This window comes from Dinoponera quadriceps, unplaced genomic scaffold (genome assembly GCF_001313825.1).
Source record: "Dinoponera quadriceps isolate SergipeBrazil2010 unplaced genomic scaffold, ASM131382v1 scaffold3386, whole genome shotgun sequence".
NCBI classification, from domain to species: domain Eukaryota; kingdom Metazoa; phylum Arthropoda; class Insecta; order Hymenoptera; family Formicidae; genus Dinoponera; species Dinoponera quadriceps.
In genome coordinates this window covers 528632-542575 of record NW_014557714.1, presented here as the reverse complement: position 1 = coordinate 542575, position 13944 = coordinate 528632, and the positions used below count along the sequence as shown (strand labels likewise).

Genomic DNA, 13944 nt, shown 5'->3' with positions numbered 1-13944 from the left:
TTGGTAACAAAATCTCAAAAGTCATAATTTTGTGGATTGGATCCTTCTCGCATGACAGTGCCAATTATCGAGGATAATTTCTTGCAACCTAACCCTCCTTCCTTACTGATCTCCTTTCTCTCACTTTTTCACTCGCTTGCTCCAAGTGTCGCTGTGAAAAGAAACTGGCGGATTCAGTTGCGCTTCTCTATTTATATCCAAGACTTTAGTTGATATTATTAGAGAATCTCTGGATATTATCGAAGGCTGCGGGATAACGTGTGATATGCCGCGGGTTATTACGGGGGAACTGTCTCTTTCTCGCGATCTTAGTTTCGTTTTAAAAGCCCGCTGAAATTAACACACGTAACACACGACGGCGTATATTTCGCGCGTCGCGCTGCGTGGAATCTCGCCGTACGATAACTCTCACGTACGGGATTTATCGCGACGCGCGCGTCCCCGGGAATATTATTGTTGAGAAGCCACCGAGAGTCTTGTTTTTCGCGCGCGTCATCAACCCTCGCCCTCCCTCGTTCTCGCTCTCTTCGGGCTGGAATCTGCAAGACCCGAGTGTAATAGAGAATTCAGCAACGGCGACAGCATTAGTCATCTCATTCTCTCTCTACCTCATGAGAGAGAGGGAGGGAGAGAGGAAGCGTCTTTATCGTCGCGCGACGGTTATCGTATGAAATTACAACAACCGAAACTTAGAGCCGAAATTATGTCACTGTGAAAAAGCTGCTCGGGATTTCGTTAGAGCGGCGCGCTCACTCGTGATAAATATTTCGTGTTCCCGTTTTCCGTTGGTGTGCTCCGATTTCTCGATTTTGAAGTAATCTTTACGAGAGAGAGAGAGAGAGAGAGAAANCCCCCCCCCCCCCGGTTTTATAATAATCCCCTTAGTAACGCTTAGTAGCATAAACTACTATCAATGATATTCCAATCAGTTAAACAAGCCAACTAACATAACATGTTAATAAATATAGAAAAAATTGCGGTTTAAAATATATTAACATGCCATAGATAAAGCCATACTTAAATTCTATACGAAACGTATTAGAAATAATCACATACTTATATACCACATCCTAATATATGTCATATCATACTATAATATAAATACTATACTATAAAATATATAATACTATAATATAAAATGCTATACTATAAATTAACTTTGACGCTATTATCAGCTTACTAATTTTTACTATAATAACTATATTAACTATATCATATTAAGTTATGCAACAATCGCATTCCTTAAGAAACATTAATAGTGAGGAAGGGGGGAGGGTGGGAGGAAGGGAGAGAGAAACAGGAGGGAGGGGGAAAAAGTATGGGAAAATACGGAGAGCCGGTCTAACGGATGATATAAAAATGTGACGGGAGGAAAAAGGAGATAAAATCCAGGCACGAAAGAATAAACAAATTCATTTAGTCCGGCCGCGACAGGTAGGTAGGTGTATTCAAGAGCCGCAGCGAGGACTGCTCGTATTACAGAGAAGACGTATACGGGCTGGCTGTAAATGTGCTTCTCTCTCTCTTCCTTTCTCCTCCTCTTCCTCCCCCACTCTCTTTCACACACATACGCACACGCACACGTAAAGGAGAGCCTCGTCCGCGCCGGTGTGTCGGCGTTAATGAAACACGTCCACCGTTGGCAATTGTCCCGCCGCAGGCACGACAACGGCCGTCCGAACGTAAAAGGGAGAGGCGGCAGCGCGCTGGTTGGCCGCTATATTCCGCTCCGTTTCCATCAGGTTGCATCCAGCAGCCCAAGCTACTCGCCGGCGTTTCGTGAATTTAAATGAGCCCGGCCTGTCCGGCTTAATTCGCGCGCACCTCATAAGAAGCGAATCATAATCTCCCCTCCTTTCCCTTTCCACCTCGTTCCCACCGTCGCGAAGCGGCCGCGCCGCACGCTCCATTTTTTCGTTTCGTTATATCGGAGCGGCGACGTTGCAACGCGCGGGTCACGCTGCGCTCTTTTTCGGGGTGCAAAAATGTAACCGGTTCGCTGGGCGCGTCACGGCCCGGCGGACGCGAAAATATGTACATATCGCCGCGAGATCCGGACGTCCCCCGCGATCCTCGTCGCGCTTATCGTGACTGCGTCGATCGCGTCGGCGCGATGATCGCGCGAACTTTCACATTCGAGATTTCCGAGCAGATGCCGCCACGATGTGAGCGTGCTTCTTGGTTATTCAGGACGTGGCAGAATTCGCGGTGAAATTGTCGGGTAAAAATATGCGAGGTTATTTCTTGTTGAAAAACATACATCGTGGGTAGACTCATGATTGTCACGACCCGGGACAATCGCTGGTGGAAAATTTACCATTTTTCTCAGCTTTATTTACTGAGCAAGTACACTGTATTGAATTAATCGTTAAATTTATATATTACATGATGCACGATGTGAATATTGTATTGCTGTGTGAGTGCGATGATAAATTTATTAAAAGTTACTATCTGATCTTTATATTAGGGTAAAAGCTCCGAAACTGACATAGGTATGGAAAGTAGACATACCTATATTTTTGGGCTGTAAGACTGAACACTGTCGGACAGTACTTGAACTTTGTCTACTGATTGCAGGAGGTGCAGCTGAAGTGGCAGTTTCTGTTTACAAACATTGGTTATGTTATTAACGTTAATTGACTTTTCGATGTACTGAACTTCTTCTCGAGCTGTCTTCTTGTAAATTTTCATGTAATAGATCAGCGGTAAGTGATTTATTAGATAATATTATTTTACTGCGTACTTTATTTTATAATGTCATTCTGTGCCATGAGTGCCAGGTGGAGCGTTCACGAGGGTGAGTAAAGTTACTGCCAAATTTACGCACACATCTGTCTATCTGGGAAGGAGCGAATATTTTCTAAGCGCGAGACTTCGTTCTCGAGAAGATCGATCTTGAAGTTCGTCGAGCCTCTCTTTCTCTCTTTCCCTTTTTCTTTTTACCTTCCTTCTTTGCGAAACTCGAATGAAAATTCGAGCGACCTCACAAACGATGTTCCCGGAGGGTGCGAAGCCTCGCGATTGCGTAAGAAAAGGAGAGAACGAACAAGGAGAAGAAGAGGGTGAATTCGTTTCGGCTATGGACTCGTTTCCGTACGAGGGGCACGCGTCATCCCTTTCCTGACCTCGCGCTCAGGTAACATCGAAGGGATGAATTTTATAGCCGCACACTGAGAAAAAAGACTGATAATACTTCATAAATGCATTTAGTTTGAGATTTCGACGGAATATCTGGTAACTGTTACGAAATTTAATAGTTGCTAAATACACCTCATTTTTTGCTATCAAGATTTAATGTTAATTACTAAAGTTTAACGACCTAAATGTATAGTTCAAGCAATTAAGTCTTGGTTCTTAGAACTATATATTTATTTTATCTGATCAAACTATATATATTTCATAATCGTTGCCGAACTTTCGGCTCACAATAATTCGCCCGATTATTGAACAGCAGATACCAAATTTCTTTACATGTTACCGAATCCTCCTTTCAGCGCACTCTGAATACGCACTGAGGGAAAAACATCGTTATTTTCGGAGGCAACAATATCCACCTTTTATTTTAATCACAAAAATGGTCAAGAAAACTATTTTTCTAGTTAAAGTGATCCTATAGCGTCGGTGATAACAACCTTACGTGTACATTGCTGCTATTATTTTTACGATTAAAGTCAAAAAAAGGTATCGTCCCGAAAATGACTATATTTTTCTCTCAGTGTGCGTAAAGCGTGCGTCATAATTCCACTCTCCTCCCCATCAAAACGCCCCCCTCCTCTCTCGTCGAGCCCTAATTGTCACATACATTTCCGCGTTACTCCGGCCTGGCCGCGCGGAGTCGTAACGAACCGAGTGGGCGCTCGATCGGCTATCGGGAAACCCTCTCACAGGGCGCAAACCCCCGGATGCGGCGGCGTTACCCCGTTTTCTTCGGAGGGCGCGCCGGGGCAACCACGTCCGCCGTAGAAAAATGCCTGCGGAGAGCCCGAGTCACGTACAACGGCGCGATAACGCAGTCGCTCCGCTGTTCCCTCTCTCTCTCTCTCTTTCCCTTCGGCCCTCTCTTTCTTCCACGTGCTCGCAAGTTCATCCCCTCTCGTCTTCTCATTCGGGTCTCGGCCGTTCGTTCGTTCTCCCCGGGCCGTATTCAAAGCGCAAGGAGCAAAAGGAAAGAGCGCGTGCACAAAGATCACATGCCGCCCAGATTGAGGCTGCAGGGTAAACGTTCGTGTCACCCCCCCCCCTCCTCCCACCGGGTCGCTCCTTCCTCGCTCGTTCCGTCTCTTCCTCGCGGATCCGACCCGCTTTGTCGCTCGCTTTGAGCAAATCTGCGTGAAAATGGGAAGAACGTCTGGTCTACGATGGTAGCACGCTGCGGGGGGACGAAAAGCGAGTATATGTGTGTGTCGGTACACGTATGCCTGCATGTGCACGCGTGTACCTCCTGTTCGCGCGCTTGTATTATAGACGAGTGTGCACGAGCGAGCGAGCGAGCGAGCGAGCGAGAGAGAGAGAGAGAGAGAGAGGGAAAGAGAGTAAGGCGGAAAGAGAGAGAGGGAGGGGGGGGGGGCGAATTTCACAGCCCTTCTGATGACAGCGGGGTCGAATAACGAGGCCCCGCCATCCACGATAGGACACGGTTCGGAGTTGAAAATTACTTCCGCGTCACGGAGCTTTTCCTGCGGGGCCAGACGACGAGGACGACGAGGACGACGAGATCCTCCGACGGAGCCGGAGGTGAGTTATGATAGTCTATCGAAGTAAGTTCGTTACCGATGAGATTCTTGATTTTCTATTTATCGGGAGAGACCGTAAGGTAGCTAGGTAATAAGTCTCTCCGTAGCTCGAGGTTGCCTCCCCCTCCCTTTCCCGTCCCCCTCCTCGTCTTCCCTTTGCCCCTGGCCCCCTCCGCCCACGGGCGAAATTAGTTCTTGAAGGAAATATATTGCGGATGCCGGGGTAAATACTGAAAAATCCCCGGCTGCGCTTTAAGTAATCTCTTTTCTATTACGGCCGGCAATTTGCGACGCGCGGCGCGATAAATTCGCGCGGGCGGCTGAATTTTAACACTTATAGCCGGTAATATCATATCGCGACGTTGAGTAACGCTCGCAGAAAGATGGAGTGCCGGATGATGAAGAGAGACGCGCGCGAGGGAAAGGGAGAAACCTAAGGAGAAAACGAGTAACGAGAAGCGAAAGAGAAGGAAGAGGGGGATGGGGGTGGGGGAGGGGGAAGAGGGAAATGAAAGTCGCGCGGGTGTTTACGAACGGGGAAGAAACGCACATCGAGTGAATCGAAGAAACGCTATTTCAGATTTTATATTATACGCGGAAAACGTAGAAGCGAGAGAAAGAAACGGATGAAAAGGATGACGGGTAAACTTCCACTTCGACTGCTAGTCTTCGTTTGGCGAACCTTTTTTTATATGATGTAGTCCGTCGTAAACGTTGATAGTTAAAACTGCAATTGTTATTAAGGAAAACAGAATTTGCAAGTGCAAAGTTGGTCCCCCTCTTTAGAAATCTCCTCCCTTATTCTATTTCACGTTTACTGCTGCTCTTCGTTCGATGATCCCCTTTCGACGTTCATTTTGGACGTCCTTTTCTTCTTCTTCTCCTCTCTCCCTCTCTCTCTCTCTCTCTCTCGTTAATCCCACGTTATTATCAATAGGGGTTGCGCGCGTAAATGGAATAAAGATGTAACAGCGAGCGCGCGCATCCGGTGCCTGGAAAAACGGTAATCGCGCTCGTTACGATTGATTATGACTCGCCGCCGCCGCCGTCGTTTCGGCGAGATGAATAAACGCGCTCTCTCGCCGCTTTATATATCGCGCATCCATTAAAATTCCATTTGCCAATGGGCCGCGCTTCTCGCGGGGATAATGGTTGTAGCGCGCGGCACTCGACGTCCGATACAGCGTAGCGTTAACTACCGATTTACCGTCTTCAATTATGTCCGGCTAATCGATTTAGCACGCCAACTTCTTTCCTTGCCTGGCGCGCTCGTGAATTATTCACACGGGTCGTCTCGCCGCCGCTGCAGTTCGCGTAAACCTCGCGCGAGAGGAACCTTACGGCAGAATACACGTATACATTCCGTAATTATCGTTATACACGCTTGTCCAAACTCGATCGGCCTTATCGTTTTAGTTTGCGCGGCAAAGTTATCGCGGGACGTTACTCGTCTCAACGTTGCCGGCCTACATCGCGCGTACTTTTCCTGTCTCCTTCTCCCTCGTCCGCCGAATGAAATTGAGAGAAGAGAGAAGCGAGTCGCGGGTTTTCTACGCAGATTTTTTCTCGCCAACGAACTTATCGTCAATGGAGTCGAATCGGCAGTTTTTTTTCTTTAAACATAAATATAAACGGAAAAAATTGAAATTCAAGTGGACATAATTTATGATACCAAATTTGCCGGCCAGTAATTGGGCGCGCGTTGAGAGGAAATACTGTTAATTTTATTACAAATTATATTTCCGATGTCAACTGTACTTTTTTTATTGCTTTAATAAAAAAACTACAGAAATATAGTTTTACTGATTGCAACAGTTTGATTATATGCTATTATTATAGTCATAAATAGCAAACACAGCGCTGCCATCCAGTCACTGAAACAGAAAAAGTGAAATAGTGGCTACTTCCTGGCAGAAAAGTTGACGAAAAATGACTTTTCAGACATCAAAATAGTGACCAAAAGTGACATTTTTCTCAAATTCTGAGCATAACTAAGATCACTTAAGCAAGAAAGCAACACTTACGTTCTCAGATTTATCTTTGAATAACTTAACAAATGGCGAGTTCTTTTCATAGTATGGTTTGAAAGCTCATAATAAGAAAAGACCAGCGATATGAATAATACAAGTACACTTTTGGAGCGGTTTTATTAAGAGAGATTACAAGAAAATACATAGAATATTCACATTTTCTAAAATTAATGACAGCTCAGGAAAAAAGTGATTGTAGTGATCCATTTCGGACGACAGTGAGCTTTTCAGTGACATATCAAGAAATAAGGACAAACGGTGACTTAAATGACTGAATGACAGCACTGCAAACGTATATTGTATCGTAGGAATTAAAATCGCAAAATTAGTCAGTAGAAAACGTTTGACGAAGCTTGAACGCGGTTAACGTGAATGCATAATGATATTTCTTAGATGCTCCTTCAATTGCCGAAAGGTTGGCTCAAGTGCACAATACTATTATAACGAACAATCTATTTCTGATGTAAAATTAAATAAATTATTAATAAGCACGGTCCAATAACGGTGTCAGCTTCGTGATTGATCTGATTAAACTAAATTTGACGCGAACAAGACAAGAGTAAAAGAACACAAATATTTCGCTGAAAGAATCGGGACGGTCAGATCGTTGTGCACAATCCTGAAATTGAGATTCCTGAAATGTTCGTTTATTAACTCGACGTTGGAAATGTTCTGTGAGAATCTTTTTTTTTTTAATAGCTATACGAGAATCGCGACGAATCGTGATTCCACGTTAATTATTCGATGTTTCAAGTGATACACGTCGAATAGCGTCTCTCTCTCTCTCTCTCTCTCTCTCTTTCTCCCCTTCCTTCTCTCTCTCCTCCTCCCTCCCCCTCTTTCTCTCTTTTTCTTTCTCGAAAGAAGTCGTCAGGGATTGTTTACACGGGAGGGCGCAACATAAATTCAAGATTACGTCCGCGGAACCGCGTCCTCCCTCCCCTACCCTCCCTCCACCGGCCCTTCGCACTCGCGCACGGGTAGTTTCGTCGCCGCGAGCGAGTCGCTTAACCGTCGTGATGTATTTTGACGGGCTAATGGATATCGCGTACGGATTATCATGCTAAAGAGACGTTAATTAACACGTCGCATCCGGTAATGGCCGTTCAACTGGGACAGCGGTTCTCATCTGCGCGACGGCCGTATGTCGCGCGTGTCCACGCGTCTCCCGCGAAACGAAACGAAGAACTGGTGGACGAGGGGGAGGAGGGGGAGAGGAGGCGGAGGTGATATTATCGAGGCGAATTTTGCGACCGGGACGGACGATCCGGATGAGTTTTATTACACTCCGTGAAACACGACACGTCGAAGGCAGACGCGCGGCGGGAGAATATCGCGGGAAAACGGAAAGGTAATTGGTCGGGGAATGAGAGAATATTTAAAGACGGATGTAAAAACGAGACTATGCCGATATTGACAGTCCGATCTTATATTTGAGATCTTTTCAAGTTCATTTCTCAGATGCCAAGGGCCGTTTCAGTGGCTACACGGCATCTGAGGATGAACTTAAGAACGATCTTAAATACAAGAGTGGACTGCGAATACCGCTTTGTGCCTCGTAAAATTCTTATTCCCACTCGTAAGAGAGCAAAAGCGACGGCAAGCGTGCGCTAATTCGGAATTTATGCTCGTCCGATTCAATTATTGTACAGCCGGAGCCGCGTGAAACGCGAGATAATAAAGAACGGGCAGCCACGATCTCGGGTGTGATATAAATTTAATGATGGAGTTATATAATTGTCAATATTTCTCAGTTCTTTAGGAAAGCTCTGCGGCCATTATGATTTTTACGTTTCAAAAGACAAGTCTCGAAACACGATCGACACATATGCAAAATTAGATAAAGATTCACCATACCAAAGTTGAGATAATTGAAGTATAAGTTAACACTATTTGGATCACGGAAACGATTTCCGATATCATGTTTTTAATTCTAGCGATCAAACTAATCTTACGGTATTAATGGAAAATTAGAAGACGATAAAAGAGACGTGTAGAAACATTATAAAATGATTACAAAATCATCGACCATCGTTCAGTTTAGCAGAAATTGTTATGTAAAGTATACAATTTCTGATAATGGTTGAAGCACTTGACGGCTAACCTCTAAAGATTTAACAATATTTTACGCGCCATTTTATTTTATGTCTCGTAGTTACGTATTTTTTAATAATAGAATATTGTAAAATAATCTTAAAAGTCTTATAATTCATGTGCAAAATGCGGAAAACACGGACAAATACGGCAAAGTCCGGCATTTCAATCACGATCATTTCTCGAGTGCGAGGAAACATTACTTTTTTTAGGAATGTTTAAACATTATGTAAGTTTGATTGATATTCTCTTACTGCAGAGTCAAAGCTGCACGTCATAAATCACGTTTATAAACATTTCGCACAGATTCTGCGAGCTTCTTCACGTTCTATTAACTATTACCTTTCTAACATTATTACCACGGATTAACTGTCTTAACCAGTGAAGTGTAAAATTTACATGTTATTATTATATCTTCGAAGAGTGCATAAATTATATAAAGAGACGTAATTATCTAATTTCCTCATTAAATTAACATCTGGACAGACGTTCGTGAGAGTACGGGTCGTCACGGATCATGTCTCAACAGTAGAGTAAGTCATCCATGTCGGACCGTCGGGTCAAGCGATTGCGTTTCCACTGGCCGGCGGACGCGCTGCGACTCTCGCCGGAGACGAAATTAACATACGTGGTTACATATAGATCGGGCGCTTTTGTCTCTCGCGGAACCGCACCACTAAAACCCCGCTATTTTGTATTTTCGTGTAGTCGCGCGTGATTATGCTGCAGAGAGAGAGAGAGAGAGAGAGAAAGAGAGAGAGAGAGAGAGAAAGATCGAAGCGGCGAACGGTAGATAAATATAAATCCTTAAGCAAATTTGGCGAATTCCCGCGCGGGGAACGGCCGTAAAATTTTCGCGTGATCAATCGTATCAAGATTTAGGGAATGCGGCGGATCGTAAAGCGCTACGGTTGCGTACGCGCACGAGAAAGCTAGCGCGAGATAAAATAGGATGGGGAGAAAGAGAGAGAGAGAGAGAGAGAGGGATTTTACGTTCCCCGCGTATCGGATTAAAATCAGACGGCACTGGCTTTATCAATTTGTAACTGCGCTGAATAAGTCAGGGGAGGGAACTTGAGTTAAATCCAGGAAATCGAGCCGGCTCCCCATATGGACCCCGCTAATTTCCCCTCGACGTATGTAGCGACGTGTGCGCACGAAGAGCGAAATACGGACATTAATATCCAGCTGTGCAACAACTACGCGCGGGAGAGAATCGGCGATCTGTGTAATATATACAGGGTGAGACAAGAGCTATTACCGCTTTGAATATCTTCGAATTTTGTGAGAGAAGGAGAGAAAAATGTATCTAACAAGAAATTCCATCGATACACCGAAAGATAAAAGTGCTGCATTCACGTATATAGATTTGCTGAGGAATATTGGAGCATTTTATTTGGATTAAGTACATGATGAAAAATTGTGTGTTACAAATGGTTCATTGAAATTTTCTGTTACTGTAACGTGGAAAATATACATGGGTTTAACACGGAGAATTGTTAATATATGTTGACAAGGTGAAAGTGTTAATTTAACATAATAATTATATACTTTTTAACATATACAATTTGTGTATTTTTGAAAATATTCCCCATTTTAAAGTAACACAACATTTTAGCAGACCGTTTTTAACACAAAATTTTTACTGCAAATATTATTTAAATGTAGCACATTGGAAGAAAAAAATGTTATATTTAAATAATATTTATTTAATTCAAGTAAAATAATTTTACTTTCAGTGTACTAACACACCAAAAAATCATTTTGTACTTGTTAATTTTGTGTCGGTGAAAATAACATTATTTTATTCGTGTCAAAATCGGCCCTTGTTATAATTTTTGTGTTAAATTTTTAGTATACCTGTGTTAATTTAATATCTGTTTATGTTGTTTCAACATTTTGTATTGTGTCGATATTCAACATGCGTAAGTATTAAAATAACACATTTTATACTTCAGTGTCGATTAACGTATTTAATTTTGTATTAATTTTTGACATAATGTTCGCGTTACTTTTCAACATATTCACCTTGTGTTAAATTAACACACAAATTTGAGTAGATAGTTTGGGACACGAGAAATGTATTAAATTTAACACAAATTTTTTTACCGTCACTTCGAATATCTTCTGTAATAAATATAAACTTTTCTCATTTTCACCTAGTCGTTAATAAAATATCTTTAATAAAACGGAAATTGAAGTACTTTTAATAAAATATTTTTATTTTTCGGACATATATTCGAAGCGTAATAGCTATTGCCTCACCCCCTTGTACATATACGCATATTCAGTTACGCCTCTGAAAGGACGAATATTTATTTCGTGATATGCTATAGGATTAGCGCGAACGCGAACCATGTGAACGTTTATCCACATATTTTGAACCATGTGCGCCATTCTGTACGCGCGCGTGTGTGTGTGTGTGTGTGTGTGAGAATGTGTCTGTATCGATCAATCTGTCTTCGCAATATGACGCGAAATGATGAGATCTCTTAGCGGAAAAATAAATTTCGCCCCGCGAATTTCCAATATTTCATCTTCAATTCCTGCCACGCGCGCGCCCGCCCGCCCGCGTATATAACGTCTGCATAAAAATCGTCCGCGCGAAGAGGGGGAGCGTCGGGAAGAATCGAACTTCGGCGCGTGTTGCCCGCGAGCGCCGATTGAAAATGATATCCGATTGCGGATGATTTTTGATCGTGCCGAAGTCAACTAACGTGAATGAAGTGGGCGCTCGCTCGCATCGTTTCGCGAAAAGTGAAAGGACGTCAAGCCCGGCCGTTGCTTCGCCGTGAAGATTCTTACGCATTTACGATCGTCGAGCTCGCGTTCGCGTCGCAAATGATTGCCGAACGAATATAACAACGCGATAACAATTACGTAATGACCGGGCCTTTGAATCTATTACGGTATCATTTACGCAATCAGAAATTAATCACATTTTGAAGCTGCGGCGGAAAACAATGAATCTCGATTCCGCGTTAAGATTATCTGGAGCGTGCATTCATCAATTAACAAATATTAACAAATTAATGTGCACTTGATACGATAGCTTTAATAAAACGATATCTCGATGGACGATGAATTAACGACGAATGCAAATATAAGCGTCAGGTAGCGTGTCTATGCGTGCGCGCATACCTGAACGCCGCGCGAATAACCTCAGACGCTTTTGAAACATTCGCCAGAGATAAAAGAGAGTCACGAGGAGGGTAATTACGCGGTAATTATCGAGGAGAGTTCGTGGAATACACACCTATTATCTCATAAAGATTCTCTCTCTCTCTCTCTCTCTCTCTTTCTGTCTTTCTCCCTGATACTGATCCCTCTCTCAAGTATTGCGTCTATTATTATTGTTATTATATCTTGCTGTAGAGATAATAATACGTTATTTGTTTCTATTACTGATCTACAGGTTAACTCCTTTATATTATACGATACTAGTTCTAAAGTTTCTATATTTTTCTTTTATGCACAGTAAAAAATGTATCAGAAACGGTGTCGGGACTCGGGATTCCCCATGTTAAAGTAGCACAAAATTTCAGAGGAGCGTGTTTAATACAAAATTGTTTACCGTGTGTACTTTTTGTTTGAGGAAAAAAACTGACTTAAAGTGCGTAATAAAACGTTATTTCTCTCTCTCTCTCTCTCTCTCTCCACCTATCTATTTATCTCGGATTCGTGAATCCCCTGCCGCGAGAGCTCACGTATTCCGTCGAGAGGCGCGCGCACGCAGACGCCGATAAAGAAATTCGGGGAATCACCTAATACCTGGCAGACTCGCAGACGCGCAGTCAATTTCGGCTTACGGTCCCCGGGAAAGAAATCTCGGGACGTGATTCGATCGATGACCCGGCCAGATGGTACCTACCTCCTTGCCACGTCGATTCTTCCATCGCACCCACTTGTTGAACCCCGGCCGCCAATACTCGATAAAGTAATCCTCGGTGTACTCGACCCCGTTGCCGTTGCCGAATCTGCCCTGCGTCCTGGTCGATGTCAGCAGCCGCGGACTGTGCAGGTTCACCTCGAGGTACTCCTTGCCCTCCTTGGTGACCATGTTACGCGGACACCAGGCGCCGCCGGCCTTGTCCTGCCGCAGCCTGTTGAACAGCAATCGCGAAATTGTCACTCGCTTTTGTGTCTCTTCGCTTCGTACATTTTCATTCTCATCCGACTATTTGGTTTCGTATGTCGGTTTATAGTTATTTTGCTTATCGCATGCCGATCATTTGCCGTGCGAGGAGATCGAAGCAACTTGAATCGAATGAAATCAACTGAATTCCAAGGCGGTAAAGAAATAATTGATCCACGTCTCCCGGCACAATTCCGGTGTTTGTCAAGCTCTCGTTCGTGCAAAACGTTCAACAAAATGCAACGAAGCGATCGTGAAATAGACCGAATAAATTATTAATCGTATTTATCGCTGATTGGCTTAACCTTCTAATGAGAAGTAGAATTGAAAAAATACTTACACCACCCTGGTGGAAATTTCATGGATTTTTTGTGTAGTTACTAAACAGTTATATTAACTTTATATTAACTTTTTAATATTAACTTCTGTCTAATGATTGAAGAGTAAAACTACTTGGAATCCTAATAAAGGTGTAACGCTTTTTCTACGTACAGAAGTTGCGTAAAATCCATTTATTGAACGGAAACAACAATAAAGATGCGTATCTAACTGCACCTGACATTCTTGTTTTGATTTTTAAATACAAATGTTTAATAATTAAACTTAAAATATTTATATATATTCAATTTATACATATGTATTCCACATTGGAAATTTGAATATTCATATCTAAAGACTGAAACAACGAGCATATCCAGAGCTAGATACGTATCCAGGCATTGATATTTTTACCTTAAATAGACAACAAAACGATTCAATTGATTAATACTAGACAATATATATACAGGATATTTCAGTATAAGAAGAACACCTAAATATCTCCTTTCAATGATATAAGAACTGTGTTCAGAGCACATTTTAAGCGGTTTCGGAGGAGGAATACACTGTGGGAAGAAAAAATTTGTTCACCTTTTTCGACTATTTTTCGCTTCAGTTTCTTTAAACTTTTCAC

The 13944-nt window shown here is 42.9% G+C and overlaps 1 protein-coding gene across 1 annotated transcript in view; it reads right to left on the bottom strand.

Annotated features, from left to right (window-relative positions):
- The window catches only part of LOC106749403 (discoidin domain-containing receptor 2-like), a 325440-nt gene that overhangs the window by 107007 nt on the left and 204489 nt on the right, over positions 1 to 13944 (bottom strand). The window contains exon 5 of the mRNA XM_014628805.1: positions 12729 to 12960. Within this exon, the coding sequence (XP_014484291.1) occupies positions 12729 to 12960 (232 nt within the window). The remainder of the gene's footprint in view (positions 1 to 12728; positions 12961 to 13944) is intronic.